The sequence below is a fragment of the Gadus macrocephalus genome, chromosome 6 (assembly GCF_031168955.1).
Source record: "Gadus macrocephalus chromosome 6, ASM3116895v1".
Classification (NCBI taxonomy): Eukaryota; Metazoa; Chordata; class Actinopteri; order Gadiformes; family Gadidae; genus Gadus; species Gadus macrocephalus.
Window position 1 is genome coordinate 22,261,230 of NC_082387.1, and position 23,518 is coordinate 22,284,747.

Here is a 23,518-nt window from a genome sequence, read left to right on the forward strand (position 1 = left end):
AGTCCAAACTACATTATTGTATCCTAATATTGTAGTGGTTGGAGACGGTTTTGAAATAAAACCTTAAGACCATCATGAAACCTGTCCCACACCGGTCTCAACTGGTCTACCATCATGTATATCTCATTGTATTAAAGAGAGTCAAAACAAGAGTCCCATTGAGATGCAGGAGTAGTTCAACATTGCCTCCGAGACCCCTGCTCTCACTCACTGATGTTGCAAAGTGGGGAAAATGTGGATAAATGCTGTCTCTTTTTAATAAATGTGCTATTTTATCTAACTTGTTTCTGCTGTTATTTATATCGGTGGTTATTTTCTTGTGTATGGATTAATCTAGATGACCAGATTAACATTTGTATTCAAATAACCTTAGTCAATCGTAAGAAATGTGAGCTCCACTGCCTTGTTTTTATCATTAATGGTGAACGGTCTGATGTGAGGATTCTAGCATTCAACAGTACTGCCTTGTGTTTGTCCAGATGTTGATCCCTGCAACCACCACCAGCTAACCTCGTAAACAAACCAAAAACGGCTGCTCCATAGCTTTTCACATATATTTATTATTGCAAATGTAACGTAATACAATCTGATCCTTTCATAAAATTGACGAAAATATACATTTAAATCTGGGACATCTGGTTTTATAATGGCATAATAAATCCAAGAAATTTATGTATGACCATCAAAAAGTTAGTCTATATGAAATATACACTATTTACATACCAATTACACATGAATAAAAGTACCATAAACACATTCATAAATAATATATCTGCCATCGGTGAAGTGCATTACTTTGCCCGACATTGTATGGATGTCGGTGACTTGTATTCCCAGTAGAGAGAGAGAGTTCGACTGTGACTTCACTCCATGAAACCCAACTAGAGTCTTTAACACATGCTCTGTACGTGTTCCATACGCTCCTTTTCAGTACGATAGAGCGATGAAAGGCATGTGCGAGAGACGCAGGCCTGCATGCTCACAGGGGACGGCCTGTCCCTCATGGCTGCAGCTGAGGGCCAGGCCCAGCTCTAGAGGAGGGGGTGGCGGCCTGCGGCTCAAGCCTTCCCCCCACACATCATCCTCGTCAGTGTCCTGCAGTGACTGCTTGCCTGGTGCTTGTGGGGGACCCCCCCTGGATCGCACCCCCCACCGCAGCATGTTCATCAGGCTGGAGGCCCCCCCCCTTCCTCCACCAGCTGCTGCGGTGTCCGCCAGCCCCTGGAAGAGAGGCAGTAGGTCCACCTTGAGCTCCACCATGTCCCCCCGTGGCCACACCTCGTATCTGGGGGGTTGGGAGGGAGAAGGGGGTTTAGAAAGTGTTCTTTCATAGCCTTTGTGTTGAGTTTTCAAGGTGTGTGTGTGTGTGTGTGTGTGTGTGTGTGTGTGTGTGTGTGTGTGTGTGTGTGTGTGTGTGTGTGTGTGTGTGTGTGTGTGTGTGTGTGTGTGTGTGTGTGTGTGTGTGTGTGTGTGTCAATACGTAGATATGAGTCCATGAGTGAAACCATTGTGTTGACAGTAAACACGCTCTGCCTTTACCTTGTGGGGAGATTGCGCTTCGCCAGGAACAGCAGCGCAGGGTGAATGGAAAGGTGTTGTTGGTGGAAAATCTGCAGATGAAGTTCAGCTCTCACTATGGGCATTGATAGCACATCTGGGCTTAGGAGGAACTCTGCGTGTGCACCTGGGGGGGGACAAAACAAAAAATGAGTGTTCATTCTTCAAATGTATCCTGTAGGGCTTAACAAGGTTTTTGGCACATATAAGCACAATACGTAATAGGTCATTTACTTTCTAGTTGAATGGTGCGTAAGGTTTGGTCTACTTTAGCTTACCTTCGCGCAAGTGTCCTTGGATGCCTTTTACGTTTCTGCACAGGAACCCTTCCTGACAGCAGCGATACGCCCGTCGGACGAAATTAAAAAGCGACTTCCCTGGGAAAACAGCGCTCCGAGGTCCTCCCTGAGCGAACGACCTAACGCGGAGGCGTAGTAACGTGGCCCCTTCCGCGGGCTGCGCGGTGCTCTCCCTCCAGGGAGCGTTCAGCTCAGCGCAGGGTTGCCGGTGCGCATCCATCACCTCCCTCTTCCATCTCTTCACCATGTGTAAACGCGGGTTCGACCTGTAGGATTCCTCTCCGGTTTGTGGTAACGGTGACATATATTCCCTCGTTTCACCTAACCGATCCATAAGTCCACTGGCGCTTGTCACCACCGTGAAGAAACACAGTAGGGTCCGGGGGCACGCCATGGCGACTTCTCAGGGGCCTCTTCCTAGGGGGAAACTTGTTGGGGTTGTGCGATGACTTGGGGGTTGCCCCTGTGGCTACCCTATATATCTCCAACCACAATGGGGGACACTTGCTACTTAGAATTTGAATCCTGGCCCTCGTCATTGTCCCTCCCCTCTTTTTGTTCGGGTTCTTCACCACCCATTGATCCCCCGCTGCTCTCTCCTAATGCGCGTGCATAATGACCCCCCGCCGCGTCTTCTTAATGCGCGTGCATAATGAGGCGCCTGGGATGGCCCGCCTCCTCCATTCACATTCAGCCGCTCGGCTAATGACAGCCATTACGCTACAAGCCTCTTGTACTGGACGCATGTGAGGTTGCGGAGATTCTAATAACCTCAACTCATGATTAGGATTTTATATGTGCATTTTGTCCTAAATTGTTTAATTTGTGCAAAGTCAAAACACACAGATCCCTAACTACTCTTCAACATTTCGCCTCCCAACCCGCCATTCAGGTGACGTGGGTAAACAATGAGGGCCGCGGCGGCCCGGTCACATGCAAACTACCGGGGCCTAATGAGGCGACGGGGCCCCTGTGGATCAAAAACAAGCGGTTACAAAAATAGCTCTAGTGCAACTCCACAAAGCGGATTATTTATGTATTTAATTTATTTATCGACGTTCGGTTTCGAATAAAGGCGTGAATCGAAAAAGTAAACCTGTTCTATTCGCAAAGCCTTTAAACTATTTATGAACGACACACAATGACATTGTCCTATGGTTGTTTAAGCTTAACACTTCATTTACATTAATAAATACTATTTAAACTCTCTTCTGGGTTATTGTCATTAAAAAAATGCATGTTAATTAGCAAAATGCATTGAAAACACTGCGTTGTATTTATGCAATACTGTTGGGATTTTATAGAAGACTCAATTAATTAGGCAGATTGGAACATAATTAGTCTATTATGCTTCAATAAAACACAAAAAGAAAAGTATAAGATTTACATTCAACACACAGCCTGAACTGAAAGGTGATTTCTTTTGGTTGACAAATGTTAACTTTTACACACTCTGTCCTCAAAATGTCAAAGCAGGCTTTCATCCAGAATTAGGTAGTCAAATCCTTCCCAGCAGAGATTAGCGGAAGCTACAAAAGACCCTTGGGACTCCTGCAGAGGTTCAAGCACCAGCTTTCACCTCCCGCTTAACACTGTGATCAGAGCGTCGGGGTGGGTGGGTGGGTGGGGGTCGGCCCCCCTCCCCCGCCCCGGGTCAGAGGAGGCTGACCCCGTGTTTGAGCAGCCTGTGGCGGGCCTTGCTGGGCAGGGTGAAGGCCGTGTCCTGGTGGTTGGGGACCCCCGAGTTGCGCAGCGCCCCGCCGTGCTGCAGGAAGTAGGTCTCCTGGGCCACGCTGCGGGTGGCGTACACCGCCGTCCGGGCGCTCCTGACAAACACACACACACACACACACACACACACACACACACACACACACACACACACACACACACACACACACACACACACACACACACACACACACACACACACACACACACACACACACGTTAAGAAAACATTCTCATGCATAATGTGCATGAGACGCTTGTGATATGTTTTTTTCAGGGTTTTAAGGTGAGCAGAATGGCCCCCATGGTAGGTAAATGCTGCCATGGTGGATAAATATATACAATAAATTAGGTTTGACTTCTGCGAGCATTAAGGGTAAAGCCGTGGTTGAATCCCATGGCTGCCCTGTGACATCTTGACAAGGGACACAACAAAGTGTTCAATATTTCACAACCCCCCCCACTCCCAACACACACACACACACACACACACACACACACACACACACACACACACACACACACACACACACACACACACACACACACACACACACACACACACACACACACACACACACACACACACACAGCTGTGCCTTGCTGACCTGATAATAGCCTCCTGCAGAGCGTCACTGTTACAGAAATGCGTGTGTAGCAGCGATGTGGCGCGGACAAAGGAGTGGTCCTGGTCTCCCCCTGCTCGACCAGACACGTTGGCTGCAGGGAGACACAACAACAAGGGGGTCTCTACTGGAAAGGCTGCGGCTGTGCACATACATGCATGCTTTACAATGCGTTAACACAGAAAGGGTTGGACAATATGAAGCACAAATTGGAAATCTACAAATGAACTACAGGGTTTTACGTTTCATCTCAAAACCCCTTTAACAAGGAAGGGATTGAAAACCCATTCAACAAGGAAAGGAGTGAAAACCCCTTAACTAGTTAAGGAGTGAAAAACACTTAACTAGGAAGGGGAGAAACTCCCTTTAACTAGGAAAGGAGTGAAAACCCCATTCCTGGTTCAAATGTAATAAATAATAATACCAGTACAGTACTGGGGAAACTGAAAGTCAAAGAAGGTTATTGGGTCTCACAAATTGAGGGTTGTACACAAACGATCATGACTTTTAAAAAACAAGCACTCACTTGTCAGGGTGTTCTGAACGCAGTCATAATGAGCAAAGGTGTAGGGCCCCTGAAGTCCGGGGGGCCCTGGGGCCACCGTCCTCAGGTGGGCCTCCAGTCCGTTTAGGGACGCCAGGCTGCTGTGATACTGGATGCAGAAAAAACACAGAAAGAAAAGGGGCGGGGCTTACTAGCTGATAAATAGCAACATTAGCATGATAATGCTGAACAACTGCTACTTTATACTCTATCTCTGAGATGAGGAGTCCTTAACTCACTGTTTGGGGTTTGGGTTAACTCGTTAACTAAGTTTGTAAATCTATTAATTAAGCTAAGCTACAAATGGGCCATAATCTGCACTTTAAAAGCAACAACATGAGAGATAACACTTGTTTCTTATAGTTAACAGCAGATCCTTTTCATCTAATCAATATGCTGGCGATAACCTAGTGTGGCACTGTGTAAATGCTGCCGCAAACACTGTTCCGCAAAACCGACGCTACTTAAAGGCACCCAGTGCAACTTTATGTAAACATTCAATGAAAAATAAACATTCAATTTCTAGTCTTTTTTACACGTAGTAAGTTTCAATAACTCCATACCATTACATATCGACATTCAAGGAGCAAAGATGAGACGTCGTTGTGTGGTGAGAACTGATAGAAAATCGTAAACAACAACAATCGCCGGTGGGGAGAAGCCATTTTTCCATTGACTGGAAGCCTGCTTTATTTATTGTAGGTTACAAAAAATAAAGAAAATGGCGGCATTGTTGTTGTTATCGATTTTGTATCAGTTCTCACCACACAACGACGTCTCATCTTTGCTGCTTAAATGTCGGTATGTAATGGTATGGAGTTATTGAAACTTACTACGTGTAAAAAAGACTAGAAATTGAATGTTTATTTTTAAGCCTCGAAAGTTGCACTGGGTGCCTTTAAGTCCCATTCACCAAAGTCCCATCCACTACTCACCACTTCCTCCATGGCCTCCGTGTCTCTCTGGAGGTGGGGCTCCACCAGTAGGGCCAGTAAAAGGCCCTTCACCCTGTGCTGGTACAGCGTCATGGGGACCACCGCTCTGTCCTTGACCCCTGCTCCGGGAAGAATGTCGCCCCCGCTGCCTCCGGATGCTGCCCTGCCTTCTGGAGACCCCTCCCGCTCCGGGGCCCGGCGGCCTGCCGGCGGGGGGTTCCCGAGAGGGGAGGCGTCGGTGGGCGGCGGGGCCTCTCCCTGGAAGAATTCCGTCTGGCTGGGGTTTCCGTCCGGGCTGTGAAAGCTGTAGTAGCGCGACTTTTCCAGCGGGCCGTCTTCCTCATCCGCCTCTTCCTGGCCCCCTCTCCGAGGCCCCTTTTGGTTTGTGAGAGGAGAGATCTCCGGGAACCGGGGCGAGGCTGGGGACAGCGGGGGGTCGTGGCTCGGCGCAGCGTCCCTCTGCTCGGCCCCCCGGCTCAGCCCCGGGGAGAGGGGGGCGTCCAGCCTCATGGGCTTGCCGGGGAGCTCCGGCTCCAGGTCGGGGTTTGACTCCGTCGACGGCGTGTCTGATAACGTTCTGGACAGACGGGTCCTCCGTGGCCGGCTGCCCTGGCTGGGAGTGGAGTGAGGTCTAAAGAGGAGGGGAGGGTGAAACACAGGAGGGTCAGGGGGCCAGTGGAACCAGAAAGGGTCTGGGTTCGAACCCCAATGTTCACTTTCGACCTGTGGGCATCTTTGAACTAGACAATTTACCACAATTTCAAGAAAGTCTTACTTTAAAAGGTTGCTTTAACTGTTAAATAATACTAATAGTTTTAATTTAAAGAAGCCTTCCAGGCTATTTCTAAGCCCATTGTGTGATCATCTTCATTGTGTGTTCCACTTCATGAACTGAGTAGCAAGGCCCAACAGGGTAACACAATCAAATAAACTCAACTCAATATCCCAGTAGGCTGTAATGGTAACCATTCATGTCCGGACTTTAAACAACATCATGCATCCCATTCTAGGAAAGAATTGAATGGCCCTCTTCTAGTTTGGATATGGGCGTACTTTTATATTAAACTAAACCACAAAAGCCCTCTCTCTGTTGTAATGATTTTTTAGTTATTCAGCTTCCCTCTTCATTTTAACAAAAGAGCATCAGAAAGGGAAATAGGCGGTCTACCTGGATTCTCTGTCCACAGTAGTGGAGCGCAGGTCTTGAAGTTCCGACAGGGTTAGATGCACGGTAGTGGAAGTCACAGCCCTGGAGAGAGGAAAACTGGAACTCACCCCGTTTAGTCTCTCATCCTGGTACCATAAGAAAAAGTTTTTTTTGTTAATTAAAAAAAACATAGGATGCGATTTGAGGCCAAATCAGGGGACTGGATTATTTTGCAAAGAAATTAAAGCGTTATACAACAATGAGCAAATGAGCAGCGCAAAATAATTCAGAAATGAAATGTTCAATTTCAGATGTAAAAGATGTACTACATAAATAAAAATAAAAAGTTAATAAAATAATGAGATTTTGATCAAATAATATTGAGCAAATCGATAATATTGTGTCCAATACTGTTGTGTTGTCCACTTAGGACGAAAGACACCAGTGTCTCCCAAGTAAGTAATCTTACACACACCTTATTGTAGGTTTGAGTCTCGTGGGCCATCACCCTCACTGTAAGACATGGAGGCATCTGAGTGCTCACCACCCTGCGGATACGGGAACGTTAGTTACTCTTTCCAACCAAGCTCTCGGAAATACAGGTTATGTTGAACGGGAAAAATTCCTGCTCACCTTCCACGGAATAAAATACAGCCTGCTAACACTAGAGGGCAGCGTTGGCAAGCTTGCAGTATGAGGGCAGCTTTCAGTAGCAGAAGAGGGTCAATCTGAGAACAAGCAGCATTATTAACTGGTGACTTGGTGGATACATTATTCAAGGGGCCGGAAAGGTTAGGCCTTCGGGCCTGTGGACATGGGGATCGAACCCAGGACCATTTTGCTGGGTGTCAAACCCTAACAACTAGATCCCACGTTAATAGCAGAAACATTTTTGGTTGGTTTACTTAGGATTCAATTATAGGTGAAATCTGATAAAGGAATTAAGTATAGCGTATTAGTTGACATTTCGTTTTATCTGAAAGTGAGTAGTAAACTTAACAGTGAAAATACCTGATGAAATATAATGATCTTGAACAGAGATTTACTAGTAGCCTAATCCCATTGCTTATGAGAGCCACGTACGTGGGTTGAGTCGATGGTCCGCAAGCAGCTGAAGATGTGATGCAGCTCCGTGGCTCCGGCTTGTAGGTAGAAGAGGTACCGGGACCAGCACAGAGCCAGCGTCTCCCTGCTGTTCGTCTGCAGGAAGAGAGTCGCACTGTCTTGGGTAGGACTTCAAAAGGTAGGCTACCCCACAGGGAACAAGGACAATTCTGTAGTGTTTTTTTGCAATTAAGAAGTTGAATATCAACAAGCACTTTGCGCTAGTTGATATTGTACTTTTTAATTGATTGTATACAGTTGAGGTTGTTACCTGGTAGCTTTGGCGGACGGGGCCGTTGTAGAAACAAAACAGTTTGATCAGCTGGTCCAGACGGTCACACATACTCACTGTGGGGAAGTCCATTGGGCAACCGAAAGCCTACATGACGAAAAGGAATTAAAACAAAAGGGATAATGTCCACTATCCAGAGGGGGATGCAACAATTCACATTAGAGGCCATTACGCTCACCCAAAAAAAGTCATCTTCCATTTTAATGGCAAACTTGCTGTGGCGCAGCCGGAGCACCCGGACGGGCGAGAAGGAGAGCTCGGACACACAGCGGCCCACCCCGGCCAGCTGGCCGCACAGCAGCTCTTGCTGGTCCACGGGAGTCTATAAGAGAAAGAGACGCACCGGTATCGTTAAAACCGTATTCAGAACACTGATCCAACAGGAAGCAGGTCTGCACACTAAAAGACTACAATGCATTTAACTGAGTTTCTGATTAACACTATAAAGGAATAGTCCTGGTGGTATTTCCATGCTTTTGTCAGACCTGCTCTGGGTAGAAGTAGCAGATGCCTTCTCTCGTAGGGTCTCCCTCTCCTTGGACCTTGGTTCCATCGTAGAGGAAAAAATAAGTGCACCTGTAAAAAGTAATAGGGACCAAATTATGAATTAATTAAAAGCACTCAATAGCCTACACATTTCAAATCATAGAATAGAATAGGAAACAGGCACATTGTGGATTTAGGAAAAAGTAAGACGGAAGCCAAATACAAAACTTTTGTCTACGTTTAGCAAAGACGAGTCAAATAAATAGCGCACCTTCCTGAGTTGGCCATCAGTTCAGCCATCACGGAGGAAAAAGCTTTTAGGAACAATGTTTTCCCCTAACTTTACTGCCACTCAGTTTACCATTGAAACGATGAGTCAAATGACTATTAACGCATCACGATTACCCCTACAACCATGAAACATGGGCAAAGTAACACTTATATCCACGAATACATGCCAATCAACTCAGTACGGCTAAGTTATATATGTAATAAATGCATTTGTTATCCTATTCTTCTTTGGTAATCCAACGTGAGACTGGAGCAAGTTTTCAGGGCGAAAGCTACAAGAATGCAAGTAGTCACAAGCAGTGGTCATGTGAAAGTACGGCAAGCAAATGGGACAAAAATTAAATTACCGTTCTACGCGCTATGATCGAGCAACCTCTGTAGCAATAAAGCGAGCATCACCCCGGGGAAAATGGCATTTCTTACTTTGTTAATACTTTATAGTCATGGTCTTTGGCAATATTTACTAAAAGTACCAACCTTTTCACCAAAATGTGTGATTATAATGTAAATACATAACACATAACCTTCCATACATTCAAAATTGTGTCCACAATATATTTAACACAAAATTTTTGGCAAATTACATGAAATAATAGGAAGAAAACAGAGAATTTAATAGTTTATTTTCGTTAAGATACATTTGAGCAGACAATTTGATTTCTGGTACAGGACATTGGAACAGTTTGGAGTGCCTTACAGGAGTAGAAGCACAGAAGTAAACAAGATGTGAATGATCAAGTCGACTGCATTGGGAGGACGGTCCATTGGAGACAATGAGGGAAGCTGGTCCCAGTAGGATGGAGGGGGTGTGGGAGGAGGTGGTCACTCGTCGTGTCCCTCATAGCCACCAGGGAGGGCGTTCAAGTGGTCGTTGTGGAAGAGGGAGTGGTTGCCATCTCCCCAGGGAAAACGCTAGGAGCAATGGAACGGAAACACTTTACAATAGAATTCAATAGTTACACTGAAGGCAAATACTTCCGAATCTAGATATTGGTTTGTACATTGATGCACCGAGCACACAGGTTCTTGCGTGGCCAACATTATGATGCTCCGAGTTCCGAATAAGTTAATTTAGACTCGTCCACCTCCCCTACTTATTAGTCTGCTCAGTAGCACCCAAGTCAGTGATATTGTCATATTCTAAATTTGTCAAGGGTTAGACACCTTGTTGGACTACAAGGTGTGTAAACGATATAAGTGTATGTATTGTAGACGGACTACAAGGTGTGTAAACGGTATGAAGTGTATGCGGTGAAGACCTTTGTGCGGATGCGCAGGTGGCTGTAAGGGATGAACTCAGGCTGCTCGTGGTGATGCTCCTGCATCTTCAGATACATGTTCAACATGCACACGGCAACACCTGGCAGGGCCACCACGAAGCTCAGGATCTTCCATGTCCGGGCTAGTGGGGGAAACCGACCATTACTAATTTTGGACTTAATAAATCAGGCAAAAACAAAAGAATTGGAGTTGAATTCAGGGAATACCGGATAAGGACACAACTAGACGATTGAGCTTTATACATGGGTTTATGTCACAACTATTAGTAGAAAGTAACCAATGGAGTTACAGGGTTTAGGGCCTGTGGTGTGACTATTGTGCTGAATGTTGGTCATAGGCAGCAGTGTTAAAAAAAACATTGAAAACCAGATCCAATACATACTCGATACTTTAACAAGATGCAATCATAAATGTTTAGGGCAAATGCAAGTATAATTTTAACTGTCAATTATTAATATTTTATTCCTATTGACTAAAGTTGCTTTGAATATAGCATAGAATGTGGACCAGGGTCAATATCAGTTAAAGCTTCCTTCTACTTCTATAGCAGAGTGAAACTCCTCTGACTGAGCTGCACTCTCCCAAGGATATTAGCCTGCTAGTGCTAGCAACCTCAGCAAGGTCATTATTCAAAGGAATTGGTGTAATTCTAAGGATATTTAAACCAACGCAACTTGTATTCTGAACAAAACTCCAAACTCACATGCGTTTTCGGCATGTCCAGCGGAAGCTGCAGCCGAGAGCTGACGCCTCGTTTGGCCAAAAGAGGACCTTAGCAGAGCTTGAGAGAGCTTTCCCAAAGCAGCCATCTTCGTTTCTTGACCGATGTGTGAAGCGGAAGGTGATGCTAGAACCTCTGGGTCACGTGAGAGATCGTTAAACTCTCGCTATTACAGACCCCGCCCTCTAGCGTCAGCCAGAGCTATTTATACAAGAGAGAAACGGCTCTGGCGTCAACTATTTATAGTTTTTCTGTAAAAAATATTAATAAATGGGACTAACCTGCTCGTACATTAAAAAAAAAATAGGCCCCTATCAAGAACACTTTATTTTAAGATGTTACAATTATTAAAGATTTATATTTGGTGTTTCTTGTGCTTGAATAATTTGGAATCTCACATCGTCCCACTATAGCCTCGGATACAAACGAATTAAGTCACATTAACATTTGTATATAAAAAAAAGGCTTATTAAAACATCAATGTGGTCCTATTGGTTACACATCAGATATCACACAAATGCTGTGATTTTTACTGGGTTATATTGGTTTTTATTTTTTGTGATTCAATAATACCTGACGACCATAAAGGTATACTCAATATTTGCATTGAAATGGTTCGACTTTTAGTGCTGCTTTGTTCAGGGAACAGAAAGTGACCCAAAGATATTTTAATGCCGATGAAGGAAAGATACAATTATTAATTGAATATCCGTGGATTAAACTTCCTTGGCTTGTCAGTTTAATAGTTTATAAATATACAGATTGCCAAAGCTTACTATCACATATGCCATATTACATTTAAGCAATAGATCACGCCAGGCTGTGGTATGTGCTCATTATACCACTGTTAAGGGGCGTTGTCCGGCCCCGACGCGCAGCGGAGGGCCGGTGACCCCCTTCAAAGGACATGCCAAACATTGCACCGGGCAAACTTTAATCCTCGATTTTCAAAGAAAAAGGTATCTGGAGGGCTTATTTGATGGGTTTTCATGCCAAAACAAAGACCCCGGGTTCAAGTTTCGCCGGAATTACACTTTAAGGACCACCACAATTGGTTTGGCCCATCCACAACTGGAATCCTGGTGCCGTGCCTGCACTGCACTGTCTGGAACCCTCAGGGTCCAGAGTATGGACTCAAATCAAATGAATATACACAATGCTAGACGTATATTTATTATATTAAAGGAGAGAAAACAATAACCAAATAAATGATGTGGAGGTTTTCTTTATTCATTTAATTGAGGAGACGTATTGATCCAGTGTGGGCTAGCTCACTGGCAGCGGTCACTTGGGAGTTCAGCGTTTTCTGGGTTGTACTTTGATCGAGCGAAGCACATGGCTGCCAATCGGTCACACTCACAGATGAACATCTCACACGGATCATTTTTACCTGTGCGAATAAAAAGAAAAATATTGCAAAGGATATCTCAGTAAAAAAGACCCTATATTTAGTAATTATAACATTAAGTTACTGTGATCAACATCATGTTGTTGATCACATGTTGAATGGTCATAACGGGAGAGACTCACGGCGGCAGGTGACGTTCTTGTTGTGGGAGTCACAGTCGTAGCTGTACATCTCTGTGTAGGGGTTGTCCAGGATGGGCCAGCAGGCATCGTTCTGCATTGCATCGTCGTAGCACAGGTCATGAACCTGACAGCATCTAGTGGAAACACTTCAAATTAGCTCCTTCCTGCAGACCAAGTTCAAGTTCAAAATACATTAATGTCCCCCAATGGGGCAATTTGTTGTGCAGTAGATAGTATACAAATCCAAGTCACACACAATCACACACAATAAAAAACACTATACAATCAATAAATAGAAGTCAATAAATATGTAAAAAAATAATAATACACATAATATGTATATATAAATATATATTATATATATATATAGAAAGGCAGAGGCTCAGCATATCAAAAAGTGTGAGTTGGGGGGGGGGGGGGTTATCTATGGTTCTTTATGGAATTTAAAAGTAGGGTGGCTGCGGGAACAAAATAGTTTTTTTTGAGTCGTGGGAGTTTAAAGCGTGATCCGGATGGCAACATCTGAAATTCAGCCTGTAGGGGATGAGAACTATTTGACAGGATAGATTCAACCCTTTTCAGCATCTGCTTCTGATACAGTTCCTCCAGGCCTTTCTGATTAGAACCTGTGATACGGCTGCTCACCTTAATTAACTTGGAAAGGGAGTTTTCTTGTTTTACGGTGATAGACCCATACCAGCAGATTAAGGAGAAGGTGACAACTGACTCAACAAAGGACCTATAGAAAAGGGTCATCAGGGTCTTGTCCAACCACCGGCACAATTACTTTCCAGTTGACAGACACCTGGTAGTTTTGTTTAATAATTAGCTTCCCTTAGTTGCAAACCCTATTCCCTTTTGGAGCAAATGTACCATGAAAAATCTAAACCAGTATACTGGACTCACGATTATTGACTTGACCTATTTTTTTAACATTCCACCACCACCACCGGCCTTGGTTCCCTTCAGTAGGCTACCTGTCCAGCTCGTCAACAGGTGTGCCGGAGCCCCCCTTCCCACACCAGCAGCCGTAGTCAGCGTAGTCCAGCACAGGCCAGCTGTCGGGCTGGAGGCAGACAATCATGTTCCTGAACTGCCACAGGGCTTTGTAACTGGGCACGGCCAGAACTATGCACAGCCGTAAAAACCAATGGAGAGTCAATCAGAAATGTACTGGATTATCACAAATGTACTTTGTATTTTATCAATTGATAATGACTTACAGCCTGGGAGACACAAGGCCAGCAGGAAGAATGAGGGACTCATTTTGCAGATCAATGTTCAAGCTTGCTCTTCGACGGTTCAGGTCAGATTGATGTGAGTGGGACTCACGACTGAATATAAACGACTGTAACATCGTTTATATTCACAAATATCGGCAAGAGGCGGTGCTTATTAGTTGACTAGCGAAGCTACCTCTTAACTCTTTCCTGGAGCAATACTGTGACCCGATAACCCTGCCCACGCACTATGACCTGTCCAACAGATCCAAATGGTAACCATTCAGTTAAATGTGTATCTTATAAATAATGTTTTTATATTGTTTGTCTGGTTTATTTAAGGGACATGGAACTAAGAAACTGAACTGGGAATGTTGTTCATCCCAACAAAGAAAACATCAATCTGGCACTATGCGCTGCAAACATTGGACAATTAAAGTCAGCTGATGAATATTAATAAACAAAACCCATAACTGGATTGAGGTTATGGGGAAGGGAACAAAATGTGATAGTTGGAGTTTGTGGAACAGGAACTTTCCATTTGTATCAATGTCCGATATCGAAATGCAAACTAGATATGCTGAGGTTGCTTGTCTAAGAATAGACCCAATGGAGCTGTCCACAAAGCTTTTCTTGTGATTCAATACAGGTGTTGCATCTTTGCTCCCTGCTATTCTGGGAATCTCTGGGATTTTGGTCTTAATAGTTAATTATTAATCATTGCATCATTGAAAATGTTTGATTTCCACAGAGCTAAAAGAGATGAATGCTGAAAGCAAGAATATTAGTTATGTTCAACGTTCGAGAAGATGTAACTTCCCTTTCCTAGCATGACTCACATTAAACCACAGCTTTTGTAAGTGTTACCCCATTACACTTCCATGGAAGTATATTGTTCATGACAATCATGTTAGTTCCTGATTTCAAGGTGTAATTGTATTGTTTACTGTTTACCCTGCGCATATCTGTATCGCCGGGTCCCAACCAGGCCTATAGTCGTGCCTTACACTTCTGTAAACTAACACTTACATATTGTGGTAACCCGGTTCTATCAGCCCGCCTCTGATCAATGAACAAGAGTCTCTGATGCTCAAACTGCCAACAAGTCACGTTTATTAAGTCCAAAAAACAGAAAAAAGGGGAATCACCCGTCAATGCAAACTATAACTAAAAGGAGTCTGGGCTCCGTGAGCCACTGGGGACGCTGTGGTCGTATCTCACGCGCTGTCCCGGTATCCAGGTGAGGAGGTCCTTCCGTGTAGTCCTGTGGTCTTCTCTAGACCGGGTCCTGGGGCCAAGATCCGTCCAGGTAGGGAATCTCAGTCCGCTCTCGGCTCCTACATGGGTCACATACCTCCTGCCTTTAGACTACGTCTCAGCTTCTCTTATATAGCCCTCACCTGGGTCTGATTGGCCTGGTACACAGGTGTCTCCTGTTGGCGTTGAGTGGGGCCGTGCCAATGCGACCCTTGGCGCCCTCTGGGGGGAAAAGGGTGGTAGACAGCTCGTATTACCTGCCCTCTGGGCTTCCAGGGCCGCCCTGTCGGGGCCGGGTTGCCACACTCCTTCCCCCTTAGATGTAGCCCCGGGGCGCCTCTGACTGCCCAGAGGCATGTGTCCCGACGGGACAGGGCATCGGCATTGGCGTGCTCCCGCCCTGGTCGGTGGTCCACTTTGAAACGGTAGTCCTGTAGGGCCAGGAACCACCTTGTCACCCTGCCGTTGGTATCCTTGGCGGTGGCCATTCACTTGAGCGGGGCATGGTGCGTCACCAGGGTGAAGTCCCGGGCCAAGGAGGTAGTACCGCAGCTTGTCTACGCCCCACTTGATGGCCAGGGCCTCCTTCTCCACGGTGGAGTAGTTCCTTTCGTTCGGGAGGAGTTTCCTGCTAATGTATGTCACTGGGTGCTCCTCCGCGTCCTGGACCTGCGAGAGGACCGCTCCGAGGCCCACCTCTGAGGCGTCAGAGTGGACTATAAGGGGCAGAGTAAAATCAGGCGCTAGTAGGATTGGCTCGGAGTAGAGGGCCCGTTTGAGGAGACTGAATGCTCCTTCTGCTGCCTCCGACCAGGTAACGCGGTCCGGCAGGGCCTTCCGGGTCAGGTCAGGTAGGGGCCTTCCAGGGTGGCGAAACTGGGAATCAACCTTTGATAGTAGCCTACCAGACCGAGGAAGGACTTGACCTGCTTCTTGGAGGTGGGGCGGGGCCAGTCCAGGATGGTCTTCACCTTGGCCTCCTGGGGTCGGATGTTCCCGCGTCCGACTCTGTAGCCCAGGTATGAGGCCTCCTCTAAGCCCAGACGGCACTTGGCAGGGTTGGCGGTGAGACTCGCCCTCCTCAGCTCCCCCAGGACCGCTCTTAGGTCTCTCAGGTGGATATCCCAGCTGGCGCTATGGATGATGATGTCATCAATGTACGCGGCGGCGTAGGCCTGGTGTGATCGCAGGAGACGGTCCATCATGCGCTGGAAGGTGGCCGGAGCTCCATGTACCCCGAAGGGGAGCACCGTGTACTGGTATAGTCCCCCGGGGGTTGCGAACGCCGTTTTCTCCCGGGCGGTCTTGCTGAGGGGGACCTGCCAATATCCCTTGGTAAGGTCGAGGGTGGTGAGGTATCGAGCGGCCCCGAGCCGCTCGATGAGTTCGTCGACCCGGGGCATTGGGTACGCGTCGAACTCCGAGACCTCGTTCAGCCTCCTAAAGTCGTTGCAGAATCGAAATGATCCACCTGCCTTCGGGACAAGGACGATTGGGCTGGACCAGGCGCTGTGTGATTCCTCGATCACCCGGAGCTGGAGCATTTTCTTGACCTCCTCCCGTATGGCGACCCGACAGGCCTCTGGAACCCGGTACGGGGGTACGCGTACCGTGACACCTGCCTCTGTTCGGATGTCGTGTTGAGCGACCGTTGTTCTCCCGGGTACCTCGGAGAACACGTCCTGGTGCTGCAACACCACGTCAGTGAGGTCTTGTTTCTGGCTGAGGCTGAGGTCCTCTCCCATCGGGACCTCCGGTACGCCTTGCCGGGCGACGAGGACCACGGGGACCGGCACCGGTGGGGTTGTCCCGGCCTTCCACTGCTTCAAGAGGTTCACATGATACAGCTGGGTGGGCTTGCGCCTCCCCGGCTGCCGCACCCGGTAGTTCACCTCCCCCACGCGGTCGCCCACCTCATACGGTCCCCTGCCACTTGGCCAGGAACTTTACAGGCGAAAACGTGGCTCCAGGCGTGTTTCAGGGTGTCGTCCTGCAGTTGGGCGGTGGCGAACTGTCCGGGACGGTCCGACCCCCTCCCGGTTGGGGGGAAAGTCCGAGAGCTCCGTGAGGGGGGAACTCTCCGTCTCTCCTAACCCGGCAGGTCGCTCCGACGCTGTCAGGGTGTCGGGGGTCCCCGGCGGGTCCAGGCGATGAGTCTCGCCGGTCGGGCGGGCTGGTGTGCCTGGTGGTGTTGGGGCCGTCTCTCCCGGTGACGTCTCCCTCTCCAGATGTCTCTGCTGGGGAGGGAGGAGTGTGGTGCCCGGGCTCCGTAGGCGTGTCGAACCGGTTGTCGGTGTCGCCTCGGCTGCGGTCGGGGCGGTCGGGGTCCTGGCTCCGCGTTCCAGAGCCGGTGGAAGATGGGGCAGTCTCTCCCGATCAATAGGGGTACCGGGAGGTTGGGTACGATCCCATCTGTCTAACTATATGTTGTGCTTGCTTTTATGCTTTTTTATGTTACATCTAACATCAACCTGCCAGGGACTACAGATGAAAAATAGTTTGTACAACTAAATCTACATTTACATGTCCTATGCAATGGACATGTTGATTAATGTACACTGTCCCTTTTAAATAAATTAATAAACGAACACACACACACGCACACACACACACACACACACACACACGCACACACACACACACACACACACACACACACACACACGCACACACACACACGCACACACACACACACACGCACACACACACACACACGCACACACACACACACACACACACGTTCAAGTTCATTGAAACCTTGGCTATGTAAGATTTTAGCATTAACTTGTCATTTAAACAGCGTATCATTGACACAGCTCTGTGATAAAATGAAAATGCATATTTATCTACTTTTAAATACATGTTTTCAAGTGTGCAGACCAACCACAACAAGGTTATACAAGCTGTTATATTTGAACAAAGCAAACCAACGACTGCGGAGAGTCTCACTGCATGTGCTGAATTATTTATTCATGCCTATTATTTATATTTGAGTCACATTCCATCAAGATGTTGACCATTTATTTACTATCCAATGCACTTTAATACTGGACTTGTAGTTTATTAAAGAGAAAGAGAAAATAAATAAATATATAAATAGAATATTAGCACAAAAAGTATGGAAATTTGTGTATGGTTGATTATTTCTCGGGGGGAACAATGCTTTTTGGCAATAAATCTTATACCGTTGGAAAGCCTGTATTGTTCTCTTTCAAATTATGCCCAAATTGTAAGGAACATGCACTTGTGGGATGAGCAGCAGAGCTGAGTATGTGGGTTGTGCCCATGAAAAATTTGCCAAATCTCTGCCAATGCCAAACAGCTTATTCTGCTATTGACTCGTTTGGTGTTTGGTGGATTGGATGATTGAAGTTTGAAGAAACAAGACAGATTGGCAATTTAACAATTTATTCATTTCACAAACAGGAGCCTCAGTAGCTTGTGGAAGAACCATACACAGCCACAACAGCCTGGCACCTCCTCCTCATGCTGGTCTGGACTCAGCACTGAACATAACGTTCCTCCACATGTTCAGGTTCCAGTGCACGTGTTGCCGACCCCAGCGCAAACGGGCCTGACGGTGAAGGGCAGCCCTATGAGACCGGAGATTGGCTGCGTGTAGTCTGTTCCGGATTGTCTAGGCAGAGAGCCGTCGGCCATATCGTCCTGCAAACCTGGACTGCAAATCTGTAGAAGGCAGCCTACGGCACCTAAGTGCTGACAGAGTGATGAAATGGTCTTCTTGGGGTGTTGTCTTCTTGGGACGCCCACTTCGTGGCCTGTCTTTGACATCCCCCGTTATATGGTACTTGGCCATCAGTTTGGAGGGGTACTAGGGCTCACTCCAAATAATGCCGTAACTTGGTTTTGCGGAACACCAGCTTGAAGTTTCCCTATCGCAAGGGCCCTATCCAGGTCAGTCAAACGCGGCATGCCGATTCTTGGAGCAGACACTTACTGACTGTAGCTGTACTTACAGTAGTAGGGCCCATGCTCACAGACACCTGGGGGTACCAGAAGCTCAAAACAAGTGTCAATAGCAACAGCAAAATAACCTGTTTGGCAATGGCAGAAAAGATTTGGCAATTCTTTCATGGACGCAACCCCCATACTCAGCGCTGCTGCTCATCCCACAAATGCATGTTCCTTACAAATGGGGCACCATTTGAAAGGGAGCTAAACAGGCTTTCCAATGATATTCAATTTATTGCCAAAAAGCATTGTTACCACAGATAAATAATCTACCAAACACAAATGTCCTTACTTTTTGTGCTCAGTTTATATATGTGTGGGAGTGTGTGGACGATGGCCGGTTTAATTCCGTCTGATTGGTGAGGCTGCAAACCTGCTGCACATTGAGCAGGTTAAATCATCTCCACACAACAGCTGGGGAGATCTCCTGGATGGCAGCGGAGCACCCTTGCAATTTTAATTATTAAGCCGTTGCAATAAACCAGATTTTACCCACCCACTCTACCCCCTGAGCTCCTGCCGCACTGCCTCCCCCTCGGTGACTTATTTTGGGTCCTTTGTCTGGAGGAGCCCAAAATAAGTCACCTAGGGGGAGGCAGTGCGGCAGGAGCCCAGGAGGTAGAGCGGGTTGGCTGGTTACCGCAAGGAATGTCGAGGTGTCCCTGAGCAAGACACCATAACCCTAACACTGCTCCCGATGAGCTGGCTGTATGTATGCGTGTATGAATAGGTGAATGTTGGTCAATATTGTACAGCGCTTGCTATATAAATGCAGTCCATTTCCCATTATGGTGTGTGGCAGGCACCTAGGGAGGAGGACAGGGGGGGGGGGGGGAACCATCTGCGGCCAGCCGCCCCTGCACTCGGCCCGCAGCGGCCCAGGCCCAGCCGGCCCTCGGCCAGCCAGCACAGGAGCAAAAGGCCCTGTGCTCCATGAGGGGGAGGGAGGGGAAGGCCCTGTGCTCCATGAGGGGGAGGGAGGGGAAGGCCCTGTGCTCCATGAGGGGGAGGGAGGGGAAGGCCCTGTGCTCCATGAGGGGGAGGGAGGGGAAGGCCCTGTGCTCCATGAGGGGGAGGGAGGGGAAGGCCCTGTGCTCCATGAGGGGGAGGGAGGGGAAGGCCCTGTGCTCCATGAGGGGGAGGGAGGGGAAGGCCCTGTGCTCCATGAGGGGGAGGGAGGGGAAGGCCCTGTGCTCCATGAGGGGGAGGGAGGGGAAGGCCCTGTTTCAGGCCCTCGAGGAGCTAGCGCCGCAGCCCAGCTAGACCTCAACTCCAGCAGACCGGTCCACTCAGCCCTGACGTTGAAGTCGGCTTATCGCCCTTGCAGTGCTCCTGAAGAGGATTCATGTTTTCTCGGTCTGAGAAGCACATGGCTGCCCGCCCGACACACACATCAACATCTGACCTGCATCATTGGTAGCTGCGTGAAAAAGAACCGCAGAGGGCAGGAGGCAAGTTCATTGACATGGGGGTTAGTTGTGTATGGTTGGTGAGGGAAATAATAAAAAATATTCAATCCATAATTATTATTATTATTATTATTATAGAGGGATTTACCGGATGTGATTTGAAGGTGACCGAGGATAGAGAGTGATCTACTGTCTGAGTCTTTCCAATTTATAGCAATTTTAGCAGAGCCTTAGGCCCTGGTTCATATAAAAGAGACCAGAAGTATTTATCTTATTCACAAGTCCTTCGAGGCTCCTATTAATGGTGTGTTTCTTTCATCCTTTATGTCCTCTTTCATATGCATGAAAAAAACATGTCTTCATTCCTAAGTGTACTAGACCCCTAGATCACCCACCAATTCATCAGGTTCGGTCGAGCTAGAGCCTCCAAACACATCATTTTAGTAGAGTTTAATGCCCTCTTTCCTATAAAAGTGGTCAATATGAGTTCAGCCAGCCTCACCCTTTATTTTGTGACCATAACAATGAATAATAATAACCCCTCAAACGTGCGGCGCTGTTCTGTCTGGCGCACCTTAGAAATGTGGCTATTTCCTAGCCATTGGAACCTGGTTCACAACAAAAACAAAACAATTGATGGCAGCTAAGCTGCCCACTTATATTATGGTCCCTCAAAATTCTCAATTATTTTTTTTTTCTTTACAACGATAAAAAAAACAGGCGTGTCACATTTTTAGAGACGTTATTGTAAAACTAGTGTAAGTTTGAGACTGGGTTTAGGGGACGTGGTTGGTTTCAGTTTTTGACCCTTTGTTGCATTCATTGTTTTTGACGTATCCATAACTAGAGGGCGCACTGTCCCATCTGCAGACCCCCCTTACCCTCCTCATGGGTTTACATTGTTTAACTTGGATCCGACTACATTGAACATTGAAAGACGTGGGGGCCTTCTGGTCAAACAAGGAGATGTTCTCATCATAGATGGAGGTATTTGGGTCTCATACATGGTGGTTCTGGGAATGAGGGTTTTCCGAGAGGGGCAGGCACTTTATTATGCAGAAAAAGGCTGTGACACTTGTCATGCATCTGACGACATCTGAGTCACAATATTTTAGAATCAAATACAATTCTACAATTTTATGTAATTATGAAAGTTTTCTTTCAGTCATTGTTTCATCCTAATAAAATATGCATTGTGACATCACCTGGCTAATAGATTTTTGACGATTTTTTAACGCCTTATTTATCACACAATCTTCACAACAATAACAAGATGTCTTCATGAGGAACAATTTGAATAAAACAGACAGTTATTTTTGATTATTTTATTGACAAATAATTTGATAAATGAACACCTAAACATCTTCTCGCCCTCTGTGTGTGTCCAAATTATGTATTAGTTATTTCCTCAGGAAGTGCAGTTGCTTCCTACAGAGCTTCAGTCCTAGTCATCTTATTTACTGCAGAGCTCCTGGTTGTAGTGGTCGTGAGCTGGGATGTATTTTGCCGTGGCCATACACATGGCTATATGCTTATCACACTCACAGATGAACATCTGACAGGCATCATTGGAACCTGTGTGAAAGAAGAGGCGATGGAGGGAGGGAGAGAAGTGGAGAACACAGTATGATAAGCAAAAGGGATTTCTATCAGTTCTCTGAATAATATTCTCAAAACTCAAATCATGACAATGTTAATGTCATCATAGGATTCACAGTAGCGGTCCATAATGCACTCACTGAGACAGGTGACGGTCTTGGTGCTCTTGTCACATGTTTGGTGGTAGCCATATGTGTACGGGTTATCCAGGTAGGCTGTGCACGCCTTATCAGCCATGGCAGCTGTGTAGCAATGGTCGTGAGTTTGGCAGCATCTGTCAATCATCATTAACAGTTTATCATAAAGGCACAGAATGGGCTGCAGTGATATATACACAGCTAGAAAGATCACTTGCTGCAGCAGGGACGCAGGATGGTTTAGTGGATATGGGGGGGGGTTAACTCCCTGCTGAAGGTTGAGCAGGGAGTGTGTTTATTATGTGTTTATTACTAAAACTAATAAATAATAAATCGACTTGATGAATAGTAACTTCCAAAGGTTTTCCACTTACGTGTCGAGGTCATCAACAGGTATTCCAGAGCCTCCCTTACCACAATAGCACCCATAGTCAGCATAGTCAATGAGTGGCCAGCTGTGAGGCATGGTGCACTCAATCTGGGACCTGAGCCCCCATAGGGATCTCTTGCTGCGTGAGGCTAGCACTGGGAAGAGACAAGGAGCCATCAATACATACAGCAACCAATCAACAACTCTCTCCTTCCTTTTGTTTTTGATTTTGCTGCTATATTACGTGTTATTCAATGAATGATAATACATTGAAGAAGAAATAAATAGAAAAGCAATGAATAGAAAATTAACGTAAAGGTTGGAGCGTTTGTTTAGTATACTTACAGAATGGAAGACAGACGGCCAAGACGAGAACAACGTGAGACACCTTCATGTTGCAAATTAATAAGCAATATTCCTGCTGCAACTTGGTCCATATTCTATATTTATAGCCGACAATACTTCTCAAAGTTCCACCCCTCTGCGATTTTCCACCACTTTATCAAATCTCTTTGAGAATACATTTTTATCTACAACAACATACATTTTCTCACAGCAAGATACATTGGTTTGCAAACGCACACACACACACACACACACACACACACACACACACACACACACACACACACACACACACACAAACACACACACACCGACACACACACACACACACACACACACACACACACACACACACACACACACACACACACACCCACAAACACACACACACACACACACACACATCCCAGTCACATGAGTACATTCACAGACGTCCAAGTTCATTGGAACCTTGGCTATGTAGGATTTTAGCACTAAGTTGTCATTTAAACAGCGTGTCATTGACACAGCTTTGTGATAAAATGAAAATGCACATTTATCTTCTTTTAAAAACATGTTTTCAAGTGTGCTGACCAACCACAACAAGGTTATACAAGCTGTTACATTTGACCGAAGCAAACAAAGCACTGTGGACAGTCTAACTGCTGAATTATTTATTCATGCCT

At 46.5% G+C, this 23,518-nt stretch overlaps 4 protein-coding genes across 4 annotated transcripts; all 4 read right to left on the reverse strand.

The window, feature by feature from the left end:
* Window positions 1-540: 540 nt before the first annotated feature.
* si:ch211-170d8.2 (uncharacterized protein LOC571755 homolog) lies at window positions 541-2,723 on the reverse strand. The gene is made up of 3 exons (XM_060055073.1): window positions 1,836-2,723; window positions 1,540-1,684; window positions 541-1,285 (listed from the first exon to the last, which is right to left on the reverse strand). The coding sequence occupies exons 1-3, from the start codon at window positions 2,248-2,250 to the stop codon at window positions 928-930; spliced, it is 918 nt and encodes a 305-aa protein (XP_059911056.1). The 5' UTR covers window positions 2,251-2,723; the 3' UTR covers window positions 541-927.
* A 161-nt stretch (window positions 2,724-2,884) lies between these two features.
* On the reverse strand, window positions 2,885-9,351 carry hps4 (HPS4 biogenesis of lysosomal organelles complex 3 subunit 2). The gene is made up of 12 exons (XM_060055072.1): window positions 8,993-9,351; window positions 8,721-8,811; window positions 8,414-8,557; window positions 8,215-8,322; window positions 7,923-8,039; window positions 7,473-7,567; window positions 7,315-7,387; window positions 6,861-6,985; window positions 5,693-6,323; window positions 4,740-4,866; window positions 4,196-4,307; window positions 2,885-3,682 (listed from the first exon to the last, which is right to left on the reverse strand). The coding sequence occupies exons 1-12, from the start codon at window positions 9,019-9,021 to the stop codon at window positions 3,511-3,513; spliced, it is 1,824 nt and encodes a 607-aa protein (XP_059911055.1). The 5' UTR covers window positions 9,022-9,351; the 3' UTR covers window positions 2,885-3,510.
* Window positions 9,352-9,616: 265 nt separating this feature from the next.
* Window positions 9,617-11,224, reverse strand: LOC132460061 (cytochrome c oxidase subunit 6A, mitochondrial). Its single transcript, XM_060055074.1, has 3 exons — window positions 10,997-11,224; window positions 10,272-10,414; window positions 9,617-9,924 (listed from the first exon to the last, which is right to left on the reverse strand). Exons 1-3 carry the CDS (start codon window positions 11,100-11,102, stop codon window positions 9,835-9,837), a joined length of 339 nt encoding a protein of 112 aa, XP_059911057.1. The 5' UTR covers window positions 11,103-11,224; the 3' UTR covers window positions 9,617-9,834.
* Window positions 11,225-21,698: 10,474 nt separating this feature from the next.
* Window positions 21,699-22,962, reverse strand: LOC132460063 (phospholipase A2-like). The gene is made up of 4 exons (XM_060055076.1): window positions 22,854-22,962; window positions 22,513-22,663; window positions 22,142-22,275; window positions 21,699-21,977 (listed from the first exon to the last, which is right to left on the reverse strand). Exons 1-4 carry the CDS (start codon window positions 22,900-22,902, stop codon window positions 21,856-21,858), a joined length of 456 nt encoding a protein of 151 aa, XP_059911059.1. The 5' UTR covers window positions 22,903-22,962; the 3' UTR covers window positions 21,699-21,855.
* Window positions 22,963-23,518: the final 556 nt, after the last annotated feature.

Coding starts and splice junctions, on each gene's coding strand:
- LOC132460061 (XM_060055074.1), bottom strand. CDS start 11,102: ATGGCTGCTTTGGGAAAGCTCTCTCAAGCTCTGCTAAGGTCCTCTTTT. Junction 10,415..10,996: donor TGGACATGCCGAAAACGCAT/GTGAGTTTGGAG, acceptor TTCCCCCACTAG/CCCGGACATGGAAGATCCTG. Junction 9,925..10,271: donor ACCTGCGCATCCGCACAAAG/GTCTTCACCGCA, acceptor CATTGCTCCTAG/CGTTTTCCCTGGGGAGATGG.
- hps4 (XM_060055072.1), bottom strand. CDS start 9,021: ATGGCTGAACTGATGGCCAACTCAGGAAG. Junction 8,323..8,413: donor TGGAAGATGACTTTTTTTGG/GTGAGCGTAATG, acceptor TTCGTCATGTAG/GCTTTCGGTTGCCCAATGGA. Junction 3,683..4,195: donor CTGCAGGAGGCTATTATCAG/GTCAGCAAGGCA, acceptor TGTGTTTGTCAG/GAGCGCCCGGACGGCGGTGT.
- LOC132460063 (XM_060055076.1), bottom strand. CDS start 22,902: ATGAAGGTGTCTCACGTTGTTCTCGTCTTGGCCGTCTGTCTTCCATTC. Junction 22,664..22,853: donor GGCCGTCTGTCTTCCATTCT/GTAAGTATACTA, acceptor GTCTCTTCCCAG/TGCTAGCCTCACGCAGCAAG. Junction 21,978..22,141: donor CAAGACCGTCACCTGTCTCA/GTGAGTGCATTA, acceptor TCTTTCACACAG/GTTCCAATGATGCCTGTCAG.
- si:ch211-170d8.2 (XM_060055073.1), bottom strand. CDS start 2,250: ATGGCGTGCCCCCGGACCCTACTGTGTTTCTTCACGGTGGTGACAAGC. Junction 1,685..1,835: donor CCAAGGACACTTGCGCGAAG/GTAAGCTAAAGT, acceptor GTCCCCCCCCAG/GTGCACACGCAGAGTTCCTC. Junction 1,286..1,539: donor AAGCGCAATCTCCCCACAAG/GTAAAGGCAGAG, acceptor CCAACCCCCCAG/ATACGAGGTGTGGCCACGGG.